This window comes from Lissotriton vulgaris, chromosome 1_1, assembly GCF_964263255.1.
Source record: "Lissotriton vulgaris chromosome 1_1, aLisVul1.2, whole genome shotgun sequence".
NCBI lineage: Eukaryota > Metazoa > Chordata > Amphibia > Caudata > Salamandridae > Lissotriton > Lissotriton vulgaris.
Genome location: NC_141685.1, coordinates 2,080,286,814 through 2,080,311,644, shown reverse-complemented (window position 1 = coordinate 2,080,311,644; position 24,831 = coordinate 2,080,286,814). Strand labels below are relative to the sequence as shown.

At 46.4% G+C, this 24,831-nt stretch overlaps 2 protein-coding genes across 12 annotated transcripts in view; one reads left to right on the top strand and one right to left on the bottom strand.

The window, feature by feature from the left end:
- EPS8 (EGFR pathway substrate 8, signaling adaptor) overlaps positions 1–24,831 on the bottom strand; it is a 1,020,454-nt gene that overhangs the window by 515,565 nt on the left and 480,058 nt on the right. For all 11 annotated transcript variants that reach the window (XM_086920872.1, XM_086920932.1, XM_086920898.1 and 8 more), the window contains one exon: positions 831–921. In XM_086920872.1, coding sequence (XP_086776998.1) covers positions 831–892 — 62 coding nt within the window. In that variant the 5' untranslated portion in view covers positions 893–921. The remainder of the gene's footprint in view (positions 1–830; positions 922–24,831) is intronic.
- LOC147751630 (uncharacterized) lies at positions 17,548–22,887 on the top strand. The gene is made up of 5 exons (XM_086933661.1): positions 17,548–17,601; positions 20,313–20,412; positions 20,538–20,636; positions 20,776–20,916; positions 21,101–22,887. Exons 1-5 carry the CDS (start codon positions 17,548–17,550, stop codon positions 22,885–22,887), a joined length of 2,181 nt encoding a protein of 726 aa, XP_086789787.1.

The window sequence follows — 24,831 nt, the reverse complement described above, 5'->3', positions numbered from 1 at the left end:
TTTCAGCAATAAATCGTAGAGATGTTTTGGAGAAAGCTGCTTCAGCTAAAGTGAATTGCAACATTTAGAATTTAGAATTTGTGAGCCGATTCACATGCGTTCCTTTGCAGGTGCAGGACAAAGTAGATAGTGGAGTAGAAGGGCCCATTGTGTATGACAGTTAGGATGCTAGGCTCAGACGTGGAGGAGTAACCTAGGAATTCAAGGAAGCAACTTGAAGCGAAGAAGAGCCTGGGACCCAAGGACGTTTTAACGGACAAGGATGGAGGGGTGCCATAATGGAAAATTCTGGAAACCAACACCTTCTAGAGGGGCGTACCTGAAGGCGTGTCGTTTGCATTGCGGGGTTTTGTATTAGGGACAGCACCCCGAGGGTGGAGGTAGAGCACATGGGCTGAGCAGTCAGAGAGAGAGGTTGGTTAGGCAGAGAGAACTTAGCTAGGACTGAGTAGCCTGAAGATTGAGATTGAAGGAAAGGGAGTGAACTCTTGAGTCACCACTGCCGACACCTTTTACTGAAAGGGGCATTGTTGAGTAGGGATGTCACTAATTGCATGTCATCTTTAGAGGTTCACAGTGCAAATGGAATTCGATATGATTTTTACCCAAAAAAAGAAGCCATTAATTTCAATAGCCTGGTCTAGCACAAGCTTAATTAGTGATTTTTAGTTACTGATGTGCGTCAAAATCACTGAAAACAATAAAACCTACAGAAACATCATGGTGCTATGATTCAGTACGATATACATATACTGCAGCAAGAAAGATTATTCAGGAGTCAGGATGTTCCAAAATCTTGTGATACAAGTTATCTAAAATGATCAGCTTACTTTGTTTGAGTAGAGTAATTCCCATAGACTCCAGGTTGGTAGAGTGAAATATGCCCATTCATTATCTGCTTTCCTTCCTCGGCAACGTTTCCTAAAAAAAAAAAGAGAGAAGACTTAAAATAAGTAAATAATTTATCTCTGAAAACAGATGTGAATTTTACTTATCCAAAAACTTCCAATACTTGGAGTGGTGCAGAAAAAGCATACGAAAAACAAACACACGGTTTAAAAGTAATGTAGTTAAAATGCAAACTTTTTCGGAAGCCTTTAAAATGCCTGCTGTGGATTTCGTCCTCTTTAGGTTCAAACCAAACATTTTCCAATATTTGATTATTTTAGTCCCTCCTGTCATGAGTGATGTAATATGTGAGGTCATCCGCACAGTGGCATAGGAAGGGGGGTGCAATGGGTGCAGGCTGCCCCAGGTGTCATCACTGAGGGGGGTGACAAAATGGAAAAAAATATGTGTTTTAAACACATTTTTGCATTTTGTCAAGCCGGGGGTGACGAGGAATTTCCTCACCGGGTACCACCTGGCCTTGCTACGCCACTGCATAAGCAGTGCATTGTGGGGTGCGTAAGTTCTAATTAGCTCAGGTAACTAAGCATTTGCAATGCAATAGATCTCGCATTTGTTAAAGTTCGAGCTGTTGGTGTTGAAACTAACAATGTTTTTTACTTTTGTTTTTTTATTTGCAGTGGAGTTATTATAATTGCATAGCACTATTGCCAATGGTGTAAAAAAGCAAAAGTATAAAAACATTGTCAACAGCGCTAACGTGAACAAACGCAAGACGTATTGCATTGGAAATGCAATCGGTTTCGTGTTAGCGTGTTGTTGAACGCCAGGAATTAGCATCAGGGGTTTTCTAGCTCTGCAGAATTGGCAGTTTGAATTAGACATGTTTAGTGAAAGAGTGATGTGAAACCACCCAGAAAGGGGTTATCATTCTTTTGAAAACGTGTTTATCTGCCCACTTTCCTATCTCGTGCCCTCGAGATCCGGGTGATGCAGATATTACTAGTGCAACACACAAAAACTTAAAAGTACAGAAGATAAAGTTTACAGTCTCTCTACCCCCCTCCCCCCCTCCACAGCAGATCCCCATGCCTGCCTTAGAAAGAATGTCAATGACAAAAGTGGTCTGTGGAAGGGTCCGCACTGACTTACCTACTGCTCGCCCTATGGTGTAACATCATCTCTTGTTGGGCTGGTGCCTAGAGTTCAACCACTCTAACCACCTCTTCCTGAAACTTTACACGCCCAGTGGTGTTGGTGAGGCGCTTCCAAGCCACAGCAAGGAAGAGCTGTCTTCCAACTCGAGAGGGGCGCCCTTTTAACAAAATCTAGGCAAAGTGGTGTGGAGGTTGGGGTGGGTGCGGTTAGGCAGAGCAGGGGTTAATTGTCTTTGTTTTACAGTTTGCATCTGTTGCCTCTATTACATCGCTCCGCGTTTGAACCGATGCTCAGAGCCCTTTAAAGCGGCATCATCTTCTGTCAAGAAAGGGTTAGGGTCTGAAGCGCAAGCAGCAATCAATTACCCCTACCCCTCCTGCCCAGCCCACGCTCCACACACCTAGGTACACAGAGACACACTGTCATGGGCATGGCACTTAGGAAGCAACACTTAACATGGCACTGTGAGCAAAAGTGTGCCTGGCAAAATATTAGCAGATTAGTAGCCCAAATTCAGAAGGGGCAGTTTTTGGTTTGTGCCTTGCAGGGCTGGGGGTGAGTGAGTGCATTCCTCTGTAAATACCACAAGTGGCAAAGGGATAGTCAAGGGGCCTTGTAATTGCACTTTCATATTATTGTTAAATGTGAGCACTGCGAGTGGGGTGAGTGTGTGAGTGTGTGTAAGAGTGAATGTGGTGTGTTTGTGTGTTGTTTGTGTGTATGTGACTGAGTGTGTGTGTGTGTGTGTGTGTGTGTGTGTGTGTGAGTGTGTGAGTGTGAGTGTATGTGCACGTGTTGCGGTCTGTGCACGCATCACTTTCTCCCCGTGGCACACATCCTGTGCAGTCATGTGCGCGGGGTAGCCCGAGCTGGTAAGCACTAGTCTTGGTCTGAAAACAAAGTTTGAGAGTGCAGCAGATAGCTCTGCTCCCTCGCAGGAAGCGCCGGCCGTCCGAGCCTGCCTTTGGCGCATGCAGCGCAGGCTGCACATTCCCTCACAGGGTCATGGGATTCACAGTGGAGATGAGGCTCCTGTATCAGCACCTCCACGCGCTATCACCAGCAACCCCCACACAGGCGTGGTGACCAAGCACAGCGGAGCAGGGAGCCGACTTTTGTGACTGTGCCTATAAAATAAAGCTTGTGTGTGCCACTTGGCGCCTTGTATTGGAATGGGAACCTGCCATTCCCATGTTGTTGCTGTGTTAGGTTGGTAGATAGAGTCTGCGTGCTGAGGCAGCTGCTCAATCTCGGAGCCGAGTCCATGTGAACTTCCATCTGATCCCCTTTTATCAATGAATCAGCAGATCATGGCGGATGGCCCTAGATGTAAGAGGCGAAAACAAGCCAATGCAAGTAGGACCAGTGGTGCGCGCGCACCACAGAGGAGTGGGGGCGAGGGAGCCTGTGTTTTTGCCGCTGCTGCGCATAACAGACCTCTTGGACATGGGCAGTTACATTTCTGAAGAAGCTGGTATATGCACACACCTTTCACCAATGGCGTGCCACCTTTTTTTTAAAAACAAAAAAAACGCATGCAAAAGCCAATAGTAGCTGACGAAAACAAAAGCACACGCACGAGCATGTGGTCAGCTTTCTGAAGCCCCAACATGAGGTCTCTCGCTGCGTGAGGAATGCTGCGCACTGCAACGCTAGGTGCAAGACCCAATAAAAACTGCTGAATTTCTATGGTTTTGTGTGTGCAAAATCTGAACCCAACTAGAAGGTCAATATAAACTTTGTTTGTATATATTACCTACTAGCGCTTGCCAGTAGGTAGTTATAGTTAGGACCTATTTTCCATAGGAACTCTGCAACATTCTATTCCCAATAACTTTGGCGCCGGTAGACTAATCTTCGCGAAATTTTAAAAACTTTTGGCCAGCTCTGGTCCGCTCCTATCCTGAAAGTCTTGGGGTGATTCTTCAAGCGAGGGTCAAGAAAAAGGGGGGTCCCAAATCGTGTTTTTCCCATGCAATTTCCCATATGAACCTTTAGTCTCAGCTACAGCTCGAACTGCTGAACGGAATTACACCAAATTTGGCAAACAGGTAGTCCTTGGTTCAGACTTGTGCCTTTTTGGTGAATGCTGTAAATCAGTTCAGTAATTTGTTTAGATATTAAACGGAAAAAATATATATATCTGGGCGGAGCCTAACCACACATCTCATTGTGAGATCTGATTGGATGTCCGCACTTCATCCTAGAAGTGTTGGCAGCCATCTTGGGACCAAAATACATGCTGGCACCTCATTAAAAAGCATTGCAGTTAATAGAAGGTTTTAAGACTTTAGTTACATTATATATCATTTGCTGATGGTACCATACTCATTATAGGAATTGTGGTGTGTTCTAAGGTGATTTTACCATGTGAAAAAGCCTTCTGCTGGGATATCATAAATCATGTTTGAGAGAAAACTATTTTCTCATGCTTTTCCCACAGAGGTTTGGAGGGTGATCTATAAGATAAACTGAGAGCATATTTTCTGTAAATTCACTTTATCTTTCTCAGTCATGTGAGAATGAAGTTTGAGATTCTCAGAAAAACATATACATCCAACAAGGGATGGTAACTCTATGGATGAGTGGTGGTGTGTGTCTGTATTGGTATAGAGGTACATATGGAGTGGTGTGGCTCACTGGTTAGAGGCGGCAGACCCAAAAGCAGAGAACGGCCCTGGACCAGGGTTCAATTCCAGACGCGGCAGGGTCGTGGACCAGGGTCAGCGGACTCGATAATTCTCGCCTCAGTGCCTACTCTAACCAGGGATCACACTCGGTAACTCTGGGCATTAGATTGCCTCATCTCTACAATGGCCCCCCACATTCGCCGGGGATGCCTGGTTTCACCTTGGAGATACCCAGTAGGGACCATCTAACAGGGATAGCCAGGACGGGTTCCCCAGCGGTCTACAGCGCCACGACGCCTCAGGGCAGCAGTGCGCTTTACAAGACCACATACATTACATTACATTACATTACATAGTGCTGTATTGATGAGTGACTGCATATGAGTGACTGTATGGGTGAATGAGTGGATGCGTGTGTAGACCTAGGAATCAGTGAGTGGGTATGTAGTAACTGCTTTTGGTGTGTCTGTGGTTTTGAAAATGGTAGTCTGTATTTTAGAGTGTGTGTATCAAAGGTTATATTAGGGTATGAGGAGATGCATCAGATTATCACATGCATGATGTCATCAGTGATGTCACTGACAATGTCATGAATGATGTAATATGTGGGGTGCGAGTTAGTTAGCTCAACCAACTATAACGGCTGAATTTCTCTGTTTTTGTATGAGCTAAGTGTCCAACCAACTAGAACGTCCCTGAAACCGGTGCTTTTTTCAGAGGATATATATCCACTGAAAAAAACACAGGTTTCAGTGGATATATATCCACTGAAAAAAGCACCGGTTTCAGGGACGTTCTAGTTGGTTGGACACTTAGCTCATACAAAAACAGAGAAATTCAGCCGTTATAGTTGGTTGAGCTAACTAACTCGCACCCCACATATTACATCATTCATGACATTGACACAGTCTGCCATAGCACCCTTCTACAGCGCCTCAGAAACATCGGAATCCAAGGAAAAGCACTGGAATGGATCACCTCATTCCTCACCGGAAGAACACAGAGAGTCCGCCTTCCACCATTCAAGTCAGTGGCCACTGAAGTCATCTGCGGCGTACCACAAGGATCCTCACTCAGCCCCACCCTTTTCAACGTATACATGAGCCCCCTCGCGGCCATCGCCCGCCAACACAACCTCAACATCATCTCCTACGCGGATGACACTCAACTGATCCTATCACTCACCAATGACCCTAGCACCGCCAAAACGAACCTACACGAAGGAATGAAAGAAGTAGCCGAATGGATGAAACACAGCCGTCTGAAACTGAACTCAGATAAAACAGAAGTCCTCATCCTAGGTACCTCCCCCTCCGCATGGGACGACTCTTGGTGGCCAGAAGCCCTTGGTAAAGCACCCATCCCGACAGACCATGCACGGAACCTGGGCGTCATCCTGGATTCCTCACTCTCAATGAACAGACAAGTCAGCGCCGTCTCCTCATCCTGCTTCAACATTCTTCGTATGCTCAAAAAAACATTTAGCTGGATCCCCACAGAAACTAGGAAAACGGTCACCCACGCTCTGGTCACGAGCCGACTGGACTATGGAAACACCCTCTACGCCGGGACTACCGCTAAACTCCCGAAAAAACTCCAACGAATCCAAAACGCCTCAGCCAGGCTCATATTAGACATCCCGCGTAAAGAACATATCTCCGGTCACCTGAAAAACCTCCACTGGCTTCCCGTCAATAAGAGGATCACTTTCCGGCTCCTTACCCACGCACACAAAGCACTCTACGAAATCGGACCAGAATGCCTCAACACACGACTGTCCTTCTACGCCCCCTCCCGCCAGCTTCGATCTTCCAACCAAGCCCTCGCCACTGTAGCCCGCATCAACAAGACCACCATGGGAGGTAGATCCTTCTCCTACCTGGCAGCTAAAACCTGGAACTCACTTCCCACCCACCTTCGCCTTACCCAGAACCACCTAGCATTCAGAAAGCAACTTAAAACGTGGATATTTGACAAGTGATTCCCCACCCCTCCTTAAGCGCCTTGAGACCCTCTGGGTATGTAGTGCGCTATATAAATTCTCTGACTTGACTTGTTTTCCCCGTTTGCCCAGTCTCCTCCTCCTCCTTTATTTCCCATTTCAATTTTCTAACTTTCTTTTTCCTTTAAGGAATCGTCTCTCGCGTCGACTTTCTCCAATTTTCTTTTTGAAAACTCTACGGATCCTATGGTCAGAATATTTTTTCCCAAGCGTTTTGTAAGGTTTTTGCGTTACTGCCTATTTAAAAGTGTTTGATTTCTTAATTAATGACTCAAGCTTCTTATAACACTTTGCCTTCCAAGCTCCCTCAGCCAAAACGTGTCCCCACAAAAATCCTCACAAAACCCCATAGAGATCGAAGAATTGCGGTTCTGGTCAGAATAGGTAATTTTATCATCAAAGGTTTATTTCAGATTCAAGAACCAATAAAAACCATAAACATCATAAAAACACAACCAAATAACATTATTATTAACCCCAATACATCATATTCGAATGGTATTGGAAAATAGGCAATATATATCTAATATCAAAGATGGTGCTCATAAAAAGAAATGCAAACAATTCCTACAATACAATGAGTACCGAAACTCACTGGACACCAATATTCACTCAAGCCTAGATCATCTCACCAAATCATAAAAGTACATAAAAAGTAAAAGAATGTTAGATATTGCTATATAAAAATCTCAAACTGCAAATGCTTGACTATGTGTCATTAATAGCACCAACAATTAAAACATACCTTTGTCATTTTAGAAATCTCAGAGTGTAAATACTGAGCAGCTATCTTGATCTTTGATCGCACCACAATTAAAGCATATGTATGTAGTTTTGCAAGAATGTAACTATAATGAAATGCTCCCTTGCATTTACTAAAGTGATTGAAGAGCCATTCTAATTTGGCACTTCCTAAGTCTGCCTCAGCGCAAAGGCTTTCTTACAAATTGTCCATGCAGACCTTGCAACACTGGTAAAGATCTTATCGGCGTCCAATCTCATTGTTCTCAATGCATGGTCATTTCCTCTTGCACCTATCAGAAGGCACATAGGTTTAATCCACTTCTTGCGGACAGAGGTATAGGCTTGACAAAAAAAGAAGAAATTATATAAATATTCCTCCTCTAGATTGCAATAAGGACATACAGTGCTGGTGCAATAACTGGATCCCATACGTATACAGAAACTATTAATAGCTAGCATACCATATCTGAATCGTAAGAACTGCTGCTTAGCTAAAGGAGAAGAAAGCCTCAAAGGATGCGACTATTCTGATATCTAGAAAACCATACGTGCAACTTCCCCAATTGCTATTTCTTATCTCTTCTTCACAAAATAAATATTTCAATTTTTTTTTAGTATAGATCTGGGAATGGAGGCAGCATCAACAGGGGAATTCAAGGGAATGGCTAGAACTAGCTTGAAAAGCATTTCCTTGAAGAATTTTAACCAGGTAATTTTTCAGGTAAATGCTTGGGGGCATTAGAGCTGCAAGAGGGAGCCGATATGATGCCATTTCTTCTTTGGACCAAATCTATGCCAGTAAAGCAAGGGTAGGTGTTTGCAAACTAGGGCAATTGGAAAAATACCCACATGTTTTTCCTGTGGGTGCCGGGAAGTACTCTGGTAAATTCAGGAGTAGCCTTATACATTTGTTTTCTGCTACTGAAAGACTTTCTACCATTTTATGTCCCCAAAGCTCCGTGCTATAAAGGGCAGATACCTTGGCCTTAGGGTTATATATCTCGACTGCCGGAGAAAGTGAATTGGCGTTAGTCTTGTTTATCATCATGAGGATCAACCTCTACTCTTGCTGAAGGTGGAGCGTTCGCTTCTCTATATGCAGAAGCCAGGCTAGCGTGTTGGTGAGTTTGACCCTCAGATATTCTAAATCGGATACAATTTGGCCCCTGTTATTTGAAATAAGATTGTATTAGAGCGGTCTTGAGTAGTCTGCAGTGCTCGTTAAGTCAGGGATATTTATTACTGCCTCTAGAGAACCTTTTACACTCTTTATAAAAGAAAGCACCTAACTGGTCTAATAAATCATCATGATGTTAAAGTTGATGCACTACACTATTCTCTTCAGTTTCGAAGCTTGCCATTAACTCAATAGAATCCACAACCTTTTCATAAATCTGGGCCATCGTGTTAGGGTCAAAGTAGAACAAAGGCCATCTTAGGGTTTATTATTAACAAGAGTAATATCCCCCTGCTGTCTTGAAAGTTGCTATTTGGTCTCTATACAGAGTGTCAATTGGGGGCATTGTGATCGCTATCACTTCTAAAGATGAGCCACTTGTCCTTCATATAAGGCGATATGTCCAGGGAAAGAAGGATAGAATCAATTCTACTTGATTGAATATATTGCTTAAATGTATACCTATCTCCCATATTGGAAGGGGACCTCTTAAACCTAAGATCAATGTGAGGCCGGCTGTGTGAACACCGAGATTCATGCAACTGAGGAGAAATAAGTCGTAACAGGCAGTGGCTATCAAAACAAACATTGTTCGGTCCTCCCAGGGGATACCACGCAACTTTCTTGGCATTAGACTACACTGGGCGAATACCACAAGTGCGCACCATATGAAAAAGTCTGCCCAGGGAGCCAGGAGTTATAGTGCCCAGCATCACTTGTGGCAGGAGGACCGCCCACGATCTTGTTTTTGCACCTGGAGGCGCACAAAAGGGCCGCTGCACTCCCACGGCGCGGGACATGCGCAGGTGTGCCTGGGCCACGGCAGGCCCATCTTAGATTGGAAAGAACTAGGCTGGGCCACCCAGATTGGTTCTGAACACAGAAGACGGCCTGTTGAAACACCAAGTAACTGGTCACTGAACCCAAGGTTAGTGACCTTATAACCGATTTGTGCCTGTTTTCCTCCCAAGACGATTAAGGAGCTATTGTATTGCCAAGGCACACCTCACAAGCAGTTATGGGCAAACGTACCCCTGTAGTGAAAGACTCCACTACCCGGCAAACTATTACTTCCTCACAACCCACTGCAATTGATAAAATGTTGCAGAGGGCAATTGGAGCTGTTTCCACGGAAATCGAGCTTACAGAGAGGCGACTCTCACTAACACCAATCATAGCTCCAAGTCCTACCACTTACGACTCTGGCTCCCCGCCCCATCCTTAACACAAACTATGGCCTCAGAGCCTCCAAGGACACGTGCACAGACAGGAGTGGTACATGCTCCCAAGACCCCTTCTGGTAACAGTGGAAAGAAAAAAGGGAGGAAACACAAATCTAGTACAAATATGGGAGCCAAGTGGAATAAATAAGCAACTGATATGTTAGCAAACAGAATTTTGGGGGAATCAAGAACCAGGGACTCACTACAGCTGACCCGAGAGCAACCATTGTGGGTGCCAAAGTAGGTGATGGACCTTAAAGTGCATTTTAAATCTGTTGTAAAAGATGAAGTTGATGTTTTAACGGATCAAATTGACAAACTATCGTCATTGGTGGATCACTGGGTGGGAAAGGCAGACCCAACTCTTAAGGTAGCCGAGACAACTAAATCCCTGGGTAAAGAGCTGGCCTCGCTCCACAACAAGGCAGCGCTATCAGCATCAGACACACATCCCGTCCCTGGTAGGCCCAACATAACTTAACTATGGGGATGCAGCTTCCTGTCTGAGATCGATCCCCCCCACAGAGCCCGGATCCAGAGTTCTTCGCCCAGAGGCTCCCTCGATGCCCACCCCCCGAACCTACTGTTAGATTACCTCTGCCGAATAACAGGTTCATCCAATTTCACAGCAAGCCAGCATAACTCAAGAGACCCGTGCAAAGATTGCACAACACACAAAATCCTGGGAAACACAGTCTGCACTTTCATGTATCAATCTTCCCCCTGCCTCTACTCCATATGCTATTGTGCTATCAGGAGAACCTGAGCTGGAAAGCGGGTCTTGGGAATCTCATTCTGAGCTCAAAAACAAATGCATTTACTGATTAACCAAATATAGGCATTTCCCCTACAAAGGCGTAAATAAAATGGTTTTTACACGCAGGGTAAGCTGGCTGGGGTGGAGGCCAAAGGATGTAGCCAGGGACTGTATAGTGATCAACTTTAGGGATACACAGGCTGTCAAATACATTCTAGATTGGGGTTATCAGATGAACGCTGGGGGTATTACTTCTCTCCCCCTGGGATATTTCTTCCCTCCAAGGCTTATGCTGTGCAATGTGGGAGGATTGGCCAATGATTGGTGAACGAGAGATCAGAGCAGGCCCATGCCTCAATTAGTCCGAGACCATCCCACATCACTTATATACAACCTCCCTGTCGTCAATAGATTCAGCCCACTAGACTCGGCAGATTGACTAACGTCCATTAGGCCTTCCCATAAATGTTCCAGTGATAACCACGAGTCTGGAATGAAACTAGTGTATCTGGACGGGCCAGCGCAAAAGGGTGGTTATGGAAAGCAGATAAGGTAAGGATTGGTCCTTGCGGGTACCCCGATAGATTCCACTCCTACTTTACTTTGCAATCCAAACCTGGCTAATGAATGCAGTTCCATGGGAAGGGTGGGGCCCAAAGACATACTTATTCAACAAAAGGAAGGGGGGAACCAAGAGCTAGTTATGGTCCAGTGTCCGTGCTCCTCAAATGATAGCTAAATCATAAGGGACACTGTTCCTAGTGAAGGGTGCGGTGTGTCACCCAGTCTGAAAGAGGAGGTAAAGTCTAGAATAGAGGAGATGTAGAGAAAGAGGGTGAAAAATTGAGAGAGGCAGAGGTTCATCCTCCGTATAAAGGATCCAATCCCTTAGGGGAGGGCCAGGTCTTGCCTCTTACTTGCCCTCACATATCCCGAAGGATGTCATGCTTCATCATCAGGTTTTCTTGCTTTTCGTCGGGCAGTCCCTGCAATGCCCGACGGGCCCCCAAATAGTCTCTTTGACAGATCTTTTAAGAGAAAAGCAGTTAGGTGAGTGTGGGGTGGATCCAGAGAGAAGTGGTGGTGAGGTGTGTGCAGAGGTGAGTAAAATTACCTGGTGTGTTTTTTAATTGTGTGGTACCCCTGGTAGGTTAAACAAACAAAGGGTTAGTGAGTTACAATGAGGCCGAATGTGCCAGTGTAACTAAACACAAGATCGACATGTTTCACGCTATGTATGTCCTAGTGATCAGTAGCGTTTCTTCAGGACCTAGATAAGAGAAGAGAATGTGCACGTCAGAGAGGGACGAGGTTCCAGAGTAGTAACTGCTGGCAGAGGGTAGTTGCAAAGGAACTGGCACCCATCGTAACCTTAATATGGTACGGGCATAACCAGCATCGCTTAGCCGTGGAACACCTTTTCCGTGTAGTGTGAGGGTATCGCTTGGACATATCTACTTATAGAGATTGTGTACCTCCCTTTCCTATGGTCCACACCAAGCTACCTTACACAGCTGCGGGGTTACCACTCTGGAACCCCGTCCCTCTCTGACATGCACATTCACTTCTCTTATCTAGATCGTGAAGAAACGCTACTGATCATTAGGACATACATAGCGTGAAACATGTCAACCTTGTGTTTAGTTGCACTGGCACGTTAGGCCTCATTGTAACTCACTAACCCTTTGGTTTAACCTACCAGGGGTACTACACGATTAAAAAACCCACCAGTGGAAATCCCTAGGTAATTTTACTCACCTCTCCACGCACCTCACCACCACTTCTCACTGGATCCACCCCACACACCCACACTCACCTAACAGCTTTTCTCTTAAAAGGTCTCCATCAAAGAGACCCTTCAGGGGCCCGTCGGGCATTGCAGCGCCGGCCCGACGAGGAGCAAAAAAAGCCTAATGATGAAGCATGACATCCTTCGGGGTGTGTGGGGGCAACTAAGAGGCAAGACCTGGCCCTCCCCTTCGGGATTGGATCTTTGATACTGGGGATGAACCTCTGCCTTTCTCTTTTTCACCCTCTTTCTCTACATCTCCTCTATTCTAGACTTTACATCCTCTTTCAGACTGGGTGGCACACCGCACCCTTCACTAGGAACAGCGTCCCTTATGATTTAGCCCAAAGACTTAAACCAGGCCCAATTAAGGGCAAGCCTCCCCCCTCAGTATCCTTTAGTTAACGAAGCAGGACCATCAAGCATGCAGATATTATCTTGGAACCAAGCAGGACTCGCCTCAAAACTAGATTTTGCAGATTGGGGGTCATTCATAGACCAGCTTGAGTTATATATGTTCCAGGAAACATGTGCCAGGGTAGATGCACATAGAGAGGGCTACGCGTCGTATAGTATCACAGCAGTCCAGGGGGCTAGGGGGAGACCTTCTGGTGGCCTGTGGCCTGTGCCCCTGGGTTGGCGTGCACCTTGGTTGCGAGGTCAAACAGATAGAGACTTCCTCACCTGATATTTTATGGGTCTTTCTGTCAGTCTCTACCTCAATTAGGATTGATGAATTAATGTCTATTCATGGCCGGTTTACCACAGGCAAGTTTCCCCCACTCGTGACCACTCGACCTCTTTTCTCCCAACTATACTGGAGAATTATTGGGTCATTATTTACAGGGATTTTAGCTGTCCATTTGAGCCCCTGAACAGCTTGTCCACAAACATTACCTGTGAGGAGGATTAGGTTTGGGCAATTCCAGATCCTAATATTCAACCAACACGGGCATGGAATCCCCTGGTCCTTCAAATGAATGCACTTGTACTGAGCCACTCACTGAGGGCCAGTAATGGTTGATCGGTATCTATTAGCCCCAGGAACTTTACCTTTAACAGACTCGTGCAGGCATCGATCTTAGATTAAATTCTGGTAGACGCTCGATCATGGCACAGGGTCCTCGACTTTAAGGTCACTTCTCGTTACAAGAGTGACCACAATTCTCTGGTTTTAGAAGTATTCTCGCCGCTAGCCGAAGGTCATCATAGCACATCTTCAAAATCTGATTCTGGCCTAGTATTGGCCAACGGAGGGAGGAGAGTACGCTGGGGGTAACTTGCACAATCACAGGACAAAGTGGCCTCCCTATACCAACAAATTGTTCCATTTCTCGATGCTGCGTCCCAACTTTTTGTGACTAGCGGCACTTCCACCTCCCAAACCAGAAATGCAAATAACCATCATGATTTGCTCTCTGTCCTTGAATCTTTCTTCTTTAACAGCAAAAGGTCTAGGTTGAGTTCTAAACCAAGGCATTTATGGTTTAATAAACACTGCAAGGTAGCCAAGCAAGCTGTCTTAGTCTCAACTAGAACCAATGATAGGCCACAAATTAAGGAAGCCAGGGAATATTATAAAATTATTGTAGCTAATGCCAAAAGTAACTGGGAAAGTGAAAAATGGAATGCCATTAAAACCGCGCTAGACAATCATGACATGAGGGCTTTTTGGAATTAAATGAATACAGGTAAATCTGAAGGTAAACTGGCCATTGCGCCAAATCTAGAGGAAGAAGTTTGGAGAGCCCATTTTAAATCGTTATATACTAGGACAACGGAGGAAGTCAGTCAGGGTGAAACAAACCCTACCTATTTGGAGTTGCCAAATCAAGATGTGCCACTCTGCTCATTGGAGGAGATCACAGAGGCACCGGGCAAGTTATTACCAGCTAAGGTGCCAGGGCTATATAAGATTCCTGGCAACCTTTTTTGCTCTGAGCCCTCAGTCTGGGCACCCTACTTGTAGTCCCTTTTTAATGCCATTTTGCAGGGCATGCCGCTGCCCTCTACATGGGCAAGGGCAGAAATGATCCCGATTTCTAAAAAGGGTTCACCGCTTAATCCAGCCAACTATTACCCCATAAGTCTTTTAGAAGTTAGCCAAAAAATCTTTGCGCGCGTACTTCTGGGGCGTTTACAATCTTGGATAGAAGAGAATGTCATATTAACACCTCTACAAGCGGGGTTTAGGGCCAAGATCTCTACTATTGATCAGATCTTCAGATTACAACTCATCCACTAGAAAACCGTGGTCTTAGAAGGTGGCAGCCTCTACCTCATTTGTGGAGCTTAAATCCGCTTTCGATCTAGTTCAGAGGGATCAACTTTGGGGTATACTTCTGGACCTGGGAGTTCCAGAGTATCTCTGCTACTAGTTGAAATGCCTTCACCAAGATAATTATGTACAAATAAGATATGGCAAAAATGGTGAACTTTCTGCCCCCTTCCCCGTAGAGAAAGGGGTGCGCCAAGTATGCACCCTGGCCCCGACACTCTTTTCCCCTTTTATAAACAGCCTAATAGAATCCTTGCTGGCTGGAAAAGATATTGATGCACCTAGGTTAGCGAACCGTAAAATTCCTACACTTATGTTTGCGGATGATACGCTTTTAATTTCCAAATCTCCTATGGACATGCACAGGGTTCTTGATGTATTTAGCACTTTTTGTAGAAGCCGGGGATTGGAGATCAATTTACAAAAAAACAAGTATATGATTTTCAACTTGAACACTACGATCTGCCCAAATCCCCGACTAGATGGAAGGACCCTAGAGAAGGTGTCTATATTTGAATATTTAGGGATTACACTAACTGAAAAAATGGAATGGGGAACACAAATAAAGAAAGCTAGTCTAAAACTGACACAGTCTACGGGAGGTATTATAAATGTATTCAAGTTCTGCACGCACAAAGTGATAGGCCCTGTAGCAGAAATTTACAAGACACAGGCAAGGGGTGCAGCCTTGTATGGGGTAGAATTATGGGGACACTGTTCTTCTACCGCTTTATCATTGACAGAGAATTCATTTCTCAGGCAATTGTTGGGTCTCCCCACTAGCTCTCCATTAACACCCCTCAGGATGGATCTAGGGATTAGCTCTATAGCATATGTAGCCTCTTCCAGACCTCTCCTATATTGGCGACGCCTTTGGAGAACCCCCGAACAAGCCGAATACAAAGAAGAGCTGAAGGATGTTATGAGGCTACAAGGTGCAGGGAAACTCCCTTGGCTAGCCTATATTCGGAACACTTGCCAGGCTCTGGGGAGGGTAAACATGTGGACTTCTGCTAAAAAAATCTGCCCTAAGATCCCCAGAAAGGCATTCCTCTAGACCTATAGAGAATTTAAATTGGCCCAATGATGACGGGGACAAAGCTTGGTTGCCTAACTTCTAGGTTCTTGGAAGTAAAACAGCATTATAGGCTAGAACCGGTGCTAGATTATATTCAACAGCTTCTAGCGAAGAAGCTTTGTCTTCAATTTAGACATGGGGTGCTCCCGCTTCGATCATTTACCAATAAGTGGCAGGTCACCCATACTCTAGATTGCCCAGGGTGAGACCAAGCAGAGGAAACTGAAATGCACGTACCTTTCTTCTGCCCTGCCTGTGAGAAGTCAACGTCTCGTGGTTGCTACAACTGTGCAGGAATATGGGGACTAGACATTGTTCTGAGGTGTTTAGGCTTTTTAAGTATGGTACCGATGTGCATATTGTGTTCTCTACCTCGCGGTTTTTTATATTCTATGAGGTGCATTCGTAGATCTATTCTAAAGAAAGTCCCTATAGGAAATTCTTAGACGTATAACAACTATCAGTCACTCTATGTTATGCACATTTGACTTAGAATAATGAGTGTATGTAAGTAGTATATAGTGATACCTTCACTTCAAACTCTGGCCTTAATTTTGACAGTTCCGGCCAGGAATCCTGGCCGGAAATATGATGGGTCTAGTCTTAAATATGACAGCTATAGTCACGGGAAATTTGGCATCTCTGGATGGAAACCCTGGCCTTAAATTTTGACAGGGCCTGGGCACAGGCTGGTGGCCTTAAACAGGCCTGGTTTTAAAAGGGGGTGATATGTAGGGATATTCCCAAGAAGTAACAGTTATGTTTAAAAGTGTATAAGAAAAGTGTGTGCATGTAGGGTGGAAATGTCTGGGCATGTTTAAAACTGGGGGGTGCAGACAGCTGTAGGCTGAACAGCTGCTGAGCAGGCCTGAGTCCACAGCCCAGGGTGTGGGAGGTGTTGTGTGGAATGTGTTTTTTTTATGTTTGGAAAAAAGGGGTCTTTCTGTAGAAGTAACTGATTGTAACAGGGGAGCTTTAAATGTAGTTGGTGGGAAACACATAGGTTGTTTTAAAAAGCACCAAACATGTTCACTTTTCCCAGGGAGGCTTGGGCCTGTTATAAAATAATAAACCACAGCTACCCTGAGATGTTGAAAAAGACAGATGTCGTGTAGTGGCAAAGCTTCCCATGAGAACCTGAAACAGGGTGCCAACTGTTAGGATGTAATTCACAAACCCCCAAAGCCACTGGTCCCAAACTTGACAGCTAAGCCAGGAAGATGACAGTTTAGGCCCAAACTTGATGCCTCTGGCTGGAAACATGGCAGTTTAAGCCCAAACTTGATGACTCTGGCTGCAAAGATGACATGTGATGGGTTTAGTGCTCGGACAAGAGCCTGTTCCCGGGGACCAAACAGCTTTAACATATGAGGCCCATTATAAAAGTGTCTAGAAGATTTAGATATGTTTGCGATGGCCACCCCAGCATCGGTGATAACCCTACTGTTCCCAAGATAGGCCCAGAGTGTAAGTAACAGATGTATACAGCATAATGTACAAGGATAGAAAAAAAAGTTCCCGTCCAAAGACCCCCATGACATTGTTCTAAAACCCCTCAACTCATAAAGGGTGTGGGGGCTTCTAATTAGCATGCATGGACAGGTATAAAAAGGCCCCCTTAAGGAACACTGCCAAACACCCATTCAGAAAACCTCTGGAAGCGTGTGGCGTGGATTGCTTTTGCTGCACCTTGTGGACTCCTTCACCAACAACCAAGTCAAGAAACCTTTGGGATTGCCTGGCCTGGATTGTTTTTTGGCTGCACTTTGAGGATTTCTGCACCAACAAGCCCTTCAACACCCTTGGGGAGCGAGTGGATTGCCTTGGAGTCCCAGAGCCAACCCTTGGATCTTAAGGCAAGAATGTACCTGAACAACTTCTCCCAAATTGAAGCCGCCTGTGACAATTTAAGGAAGGTAAATAAAGCATGACGCAAGGATGTATGTGTATGTGGTATTTAAAGTATACAAAACTGTAGTTTTGAAAAATGCTAAATAGTACTTTGTAAACTGTTAATGTTTAAGGCGCTGCAACATGTTTAATGGGAATAATGGTGCCAATGAAGTTTTTTACAAGACATGAAATGTAAATGTATTTAAAATGAATAAAGGCGTTGTTGAAGGTTTGAGTTTAAAGCTATGTGTGTATGTATTTAATGTTAATAGAGGCGGTGTTGTTGGGCGGGCGCAGTTTGCAGTGTTTGTATTTAAGGGGCATAATGTTGTAGGCCTTAGAAGGGTACATGCAGAGGGGGAAACCTGTATTTTACAGAGCATAGAAACATTTTACCAGGATGCTGTACATGTAATGCTAATAAATGTTAAAGGGTTTGAGGCATTAGTATTGCCAGCTTACCAGAGGATCTTTAAATAATATACAATGCATACAATTTCAAAATAAATAAAGCATTATTGTACTCACCAAGCCGCTGTTTTGAGGGTCAGAAGTATGGGTCAGGATCCTTAAAAGAGTCTGCATGGTGGTCCTTCAGTATGCGTGGAGCTGCTCTTGGGGGCTCTGGGGGCAGGGTTCCATGGTCCTGTGTTTTTTGGGGTATGAGGCCCTTTTAAAATGAGCCCGCTTCTCCGTGGCGCTGCTCGGGGTACGATTGGGGCTGTGAGGCTGTCCACGGGGTGGGCTCATGGGGCCCTTGTGCTGCTTCTTTTATAATCAAATACCCCCGAGCCCGCTTCTCCATGGCGCTGCTTGGGGGGTGTGAGGGTCCTGTTGTCCTGGGGCTCCGGGCCCCAGAGTGTCTATTTTGCCGCTTCTTTTATATATAACCAAATGCCCCCCAGAGCCCGCTTCTCCGTGGCGCTGCTCGGGGGTGCTGGGGCGTGGGCTGTGTGTCCTGTGGGGCTCAGGGCCCTTGTGCTACTTCTTTTTTTATAACCAAATGCCCCCCCAGAGCCCGCTTCTCCGTAGCGCTGCTCGGGGTGCTGGGGCGTGGGCTGTGTGTCCTGTGGGGCTCAGGGCCCTTGTGCTACTTCTTTTTTTTATAACCAAATGCCCCCCCCCCCCCCAGAGCCCGCTTCTCCGTAGCGCTGCTCGGGGAGAGGGTGCGGCGGGCTCCAATGTTCTCGGGGCTCCGAGCCTCAGAGGGTCGAGTTTGCCGCTTTTTTTTTTTTTTGTTGAGCAAATGCCCCAGAGCCCGCTTGTGTCTGCCGCTGCTCGGGGGCTCCGGGTGGAGGGCTCTGTGGGTCCCTGAGGCGCTGTGCCCCGTCTAGCAAGTTTTGGCGCTTTTTTTTTTTAAATCGCCCCAGAGCCCGCTTGTGGCTGCCGCTGCTCGGGGGCTCCGGGTGGAGGGCTCTGTGGGTCCCTGAGGCGCTGTGCCCCGTCTAGCAAGTTTTGGCGCTTTTTTTTTTAAATCGCCCCAGAGCCCGCTTGTGGCTGCCGCTGCTCGGGGGCTCCGGGTGGAGGGCTCTGTGGGTCCCTGTGGCGCTGTGCCCCTCTTTGCAGGCTCCAGCGGTGTTCTGGTCCGCATGCCTCGTTTTGGCGCTTTTTTTTTTTTCTTTCTTAAACGTCCCCAGAGCCCGCTTCAGCAAGGCGCTGCTAGGGGATGTCTGGGGCTGGACACAGGTCCTGGTGTTCCGTCCGTAGGGTCCAGGGGGCATTTCCCACGGATCCACGTGGGTCGTTGGAGCAGCGGCAGCATGGCGGCGGAGAGGCTTCCTCAGTGACTGCAGGGATAGGTCCGCCCCCTTCCAGTGATGTCGGCAGTTCGTCACTGTAGGGGCGGGCCATGCCCTACAGTCCCGGTGTGTGTTTTTTTTATTTTAGCGCAAACTTTACCCTAAGGTGTCACAGCGCTTTACATATTACAGGCGGCGCATAAAAGATACAAACAGAAAGAAAAAAAAAATGCCTGTAGGGGCTAGCTTTGCACAGCAGCCCTTTTTTTAAAAATATTTTATATAGTGCGAACTTTACCCTAAGTAGGCAGAGCGCTTTACATAAGCCCAGTGCAAAATGTAGTGCACACGCTTGTGTCAGAGCGCTTCACAATAGGAACGAAAATTACACGGGCGCAAAGTATAAAAGCAAAACGATAAGTTACATGAGGTAAAAGTGACAATTGTGAGCAAACAAAATACATGAGATAGCAAACGGTGCATTAATGGTGGAAAAAAGTGAAATGTGTGCAGGTTACAAAAAACGTACAAAGTAACAGTAGAGGTACAATACTGCAATATAAGGCAGACACTCCAGCATAAGAATAAGCGCTATGTAGGCAATTGTGGCGCAAGTATCAAAAGCATGCCCAAATGTAAGAGGGCGCAAGCAGGGTGTTACAAGAGAAAAGTGGCATGTACATGTTACAAAAGAGGGCCCAGTACACAGGCGCAGTGGTTGCAGGGTAGGATGTTGGTTGTACATTAAGTCCTTTACCCAGAATGACAGGATAGGGCGCAGGGTGTTTCTATTTATTTTAAAATGTCTGATAACGCTATCCCCAAGGTGCATAACTATTACAATACATGCTTTTGGCGCTGTTCAGTCACCCCTTTTGTTTTTTTAAAACATGTGTTTTAGCACAGCACATGCAATGCTTTTTTTAAAATTGCAATGCTTTATTTAAGAAAGGTGTTTTAAATCCTGCGCTTTTATTTAATGTTGTTTAATACAGATGCAAGACTCTGCAAAAGCAGCCGCCACCAATATACCACCTTCGATGGACACCCATGTAATAACTGACAACGTCGTAGACTTGACAACCCCGCAGCCAGGTATATATATATATATATATATACATATATATATTGAGTTGTGTAGTTCTATGTAGTGTTGTACACCAATCTCTCAGAAGTTTCTTTTTTTCTAATGAGGGTCTCCTGTATGTATACTTTTACAGCTTATGATCCCGACCTACAACAAGTTTTTGAAGATCTTATGGTGTACCTCGAGGCTCAAGGAGCTCTGAACAGTGTGCAAAACACTTCAGTTCCCACATGTAAATAAAAAGACCCCTGTTATTTAAACTGTCTAAGACGCTGAGGAGTTGGAGGGTAGGCCCGAGGCCTGACCCTGAGGGTGTATAGGGGGACTCCTCAGAAAGATGACTAAGGCTGGGTATTATTTTTTCTTTACAGGCACCCCCACGGTATGCCCGAGCGGCGTCGAGGTACAAGAGGCGGCGCGAGATTCAAAAGAAAGCCCTTTGAAGAGGAAAGCTTTACCTTCAAAAGTGGAACCACCGTCAAAGAAAGGAGTTGTAAAAAGACCTCTATCAGGTGTGTTTGTTACAAAGGGTGTGAAAAGTACTAGCGGTGTTACAGACTCTCAAGCAGAAGAGTACAATGACTTGTAGCAAGGCCTATTTAAAAAGATGGCTGTGTAGAACTTAGGATTGTGTTGATTGTCTGTGTTCTTTTATGCTTTCTCTAACATATATATTTTTTTCTGTTTATATTTTAGAAGCGGCTCAGAAACATGCTGCTGAAGAGAGGTCGGCGCAGCCCTTAAGGGACATAACGGCAACCGTCCAGAACAGCAGAAGCGCTACAAAAAGCGTGAGTAGGCGTGTACGCCCGGAAAAACTCTCTGCGCACTACACACCAAACATGATGAACAAGCCTCTACAACAATCTATTCTACACAGGGGTGGAGTCAGCACTGGCGGAGTCTTGACAAGCACAGATAACCCAGGGCAGGGTCTGTGTAAAGCAGCTAATGGGGGTCTGAGCCCTCTCATCGTATCAAAAGGGAAAGGTGTCACAAACACTGCAGCCCTTAAGAAGAAACATAGGGACTCAGAGAACCGTCCCAACCCTTTAAAACGTGTGAAGTCCTCCAAGGTATTCACAGAGCCCCAAACAGAACCCTTAAACCTGAAGAAGACGGTTGCGGTGCTCCCAGAGGTCCAGGCAAAACCCTTAAGCCCCGAGAAGAAGAAGCCTAGGACCCCTGAACCCCATGATAACCCCTTGGACCTATCTGTAAAAAAGGCTGTTAAACCCTTGAATGAGGCCTATACAACAGGGAGCCCCATGGAGGCGGTAGTTGTACCGGGGGGTGTAGAAGAGCTGGCGCAGCCGCGGCCCCTTAAAACATCACGCCTCTCAAGGAAACATCTGAAGCTGAAACCGGGGGTCCCTAAGCTACAGATAGCAGAGGCCCTCAGTAACCCTATTGCAACGCCGCATCCACCCAGCATCCAGGAACCACAAACAGGGCCAAATAAAATAACTGTGCATGTAGAGGTGCACGCCCCTGAACAGCCCCCAAAGCCAATTGTAAGTGTGCAGGCCCAGCCTAGGGTCTCAATGGGTGATAATAATACGCAACCCCTAGAAGGTCCTTCTAGCATGAATACCAACGCTCTTGAGGTGATGAGGAGGATGGCAGACAACATAGGTAGAACCCCAGAAGCTAGGACCCAGGATTACAACGACAGCTCATCACAATCGTCATACCCTTTGTCCCCTAGTACCCCACAGGGGGCATACGACCCCACCAGCCCCGCTGCCAACAACGTGTACAGTCCCGTGTCCAGCCCCGATGCCAACCCCGTGTACAGTCCCGTGTCCAGCCCCGCTGCCAGCCCCGTGTACAGTCCCGTGTCCAGCCCCGCTGCCAGCCCCGTGTACAGACCAGTGTCCAGCCCCTCTGCCAGCCCCGTGTACAGTCCAGTGTCCATCCCCGCGGCCGTCATAAGCCCCACACAGCCCTCAGCAATAAGTGTGGATGACAATACCACGGGGGCCCAGGGGGTACAGCCGAGTTTGCCATACAAAGTTTGCAATGTTCCGTTCCTGTCCGCCCCAGGGTGTTCGCAGGGGGTCCCTATTTCCAGAACACTAGCGGAACCGGCTTTACAGAATGGGTCTAAGACTGTTAACAGTATAGAGGGTCCTGAGGCGTTGCAGCCCTTTATAAGGCCTCGCAAGGCGGGGCCCTCTAAGCAGGCGCAAGACGAGTCTGTAAACACAGCTGAGGTATTTGCGGCTCATGTAAAAGAGATGCAGATGGCGGTTCGAAAACTAAAACGCCAGGCGCTCGCCGCAAACCTAAAATGGGGGGTGGGGATATCCAAGAACAGGTACACGAGGGAGGCCCATCAGAAGATCGTGGAAAGGGTTGGGAGGTGTAAAAAAGCGATCCTCCAGGAGTGTCAGGCGGCTGTGGCAGACATACATGCTATACGGGGCGTGACTATGGCAGCACAGGCCCCTAAAGACCCCCACAGCCACTGGTGCTCATAAGAGGCCCCCAAAATATACCCTTAAGGTCCAGAGGCTAGTGACAAAGTCTGTACGCTTCTTAAGACTGCTCAAGCAGCGTCCATCTGCTGCCTCACAACCCTTCAAACAAGACACACCTGTTTCCCTAGACCACAGTGTTTCCCTAGACCCCTTAAAACACTGTACCATAGTTTCAAGACCCGCGCCAGAAACATATAAACGAACACTTCAACACCGACAATACATAGGTGCAGGGTCTAACATACCCAGGGTCGGGCCTTTGAAGGGGGTAGGTGGGCTGGCTTTAAAACTCCAAGCACCTCAACATTCAGAAGGACCTAGGGGCGGAACTGTAGCGGAGGCCTCCATGAACAAGGCGTACAACGACACCGACCTACCTGTTCAGATAGGCTGGGGCATGGTGTCTAGAAAAGCCTGGGCGCGTAAAAGAAAAAAAAAGTGGCTTAATAGTACAAAGCAACGCCGGCGTTTAATAAATAAGCTGAAGAAGGCTAGAATATGCGCTACCCGCAGGTTTACAAAGACCCCGGAGACATTTCCCACCAGGACCCCCCAAAATGACACAACAGAGAACACCTCCGCAACTCACACTCCTACTGATGAGGGCCCAGAACCCTTGTTTTTAGAGAGTGTTAGAAGTTACACTCGCAATGTAGAGAGGTTTAGGGCCGTAGAACACTATGAGGAGTTTAGATTTATTAACCTCCATCAAATAACATCATCCGATAATGGTGTTCGGGCTATACATCAGGCTGTGCAGGAGCTCATAGAAAGGTTGTTACACAATGTGGGGCCTAATGACTTTTTCCAACTCAGCTTCCAGGGGCAGGGTTTTGACACTCCGTTGTTCACCAGGCGGAAGGCCCGAGATGTTTTTGACGCTGTGCAATTTTTAGAAAACCTCTCAAGGCTTTTACAGAGTAAGGCTGAACTAGTCGCCTATGGCACTTTTAGAGTCATAGCCCTGATTGTACGTGGGCGTGAGGGGGGTGTTTCCAGACCTTTAAAAAGTATACTCTACAGTCAAATAATTGGTAAGAAACAGAGGTGGCTGCTCAACTTTAACAGCCCCTCTGCCAACACATGTCTGGCGGCCAGCATCGTGGGGCTGCTGATGGCTCGCAAGACCCCTGACGCTGTCATCATGTCTAGAGCTGCTGAAGCCCACGAGGTTCTTGAAATACCTCCTGACCGAATGGTCGGCTTTGGCGATATAGGTCTTTTTGAGAACTATTTTGCCGTGACGGTGAAAGTTCTTCATCACAACGGTTCCTGGAAGTACTTTACAACCGGGGGACCTGTGAGAAACAAGACCGTATATGTCCTCCACGCCGAAAATCATTTTTACCGCATCTTGAACCTTAAAGGTTTTCTGGGGGCCAGGTATGTGTGCGCCTACTGTGACCATATATACAGCAATAAAACATACCACCAATGTGAAATGCATTGCAAGATGTGTCAGAGGGACGGCTGTATAGAAGACGCTACCCTGAAGGTGAGGTGCGACACATGTAGGATGTTTTGTCGCTCGCAAAACTGCTTGAGCATACACGAGAAATCTTTCACATGCGTCCCTAAAAAGGACTGCAGTGAGTGTGGGCGGTATGTGGCAACGGATCACAAGTGCAAAGGTATGATATGTCCCCGTTGTCATGTGTCTTACGAGTCAGGCACCAACCATCAGTGTTATATGGTTAAAGGTCTACCTCAGACCAAGACCGAGGACTATATAGTGTTTGATATAGAGTGCACACAAGAGACGGGGGTGCACCAGCCTAACTATATCTACGCCCATCATCTAACTTCCGACGACAGCTGGGAGTTTGAGGGACGAACGTGCGTTGGTGATTTCCTGAGCACTTTCATTCAGGCCAAATTCCAAGGATATACCATGCTCGCCCACAACTCGAAAGCCTATGACTCCTTCTTTATTCTACGAGACAT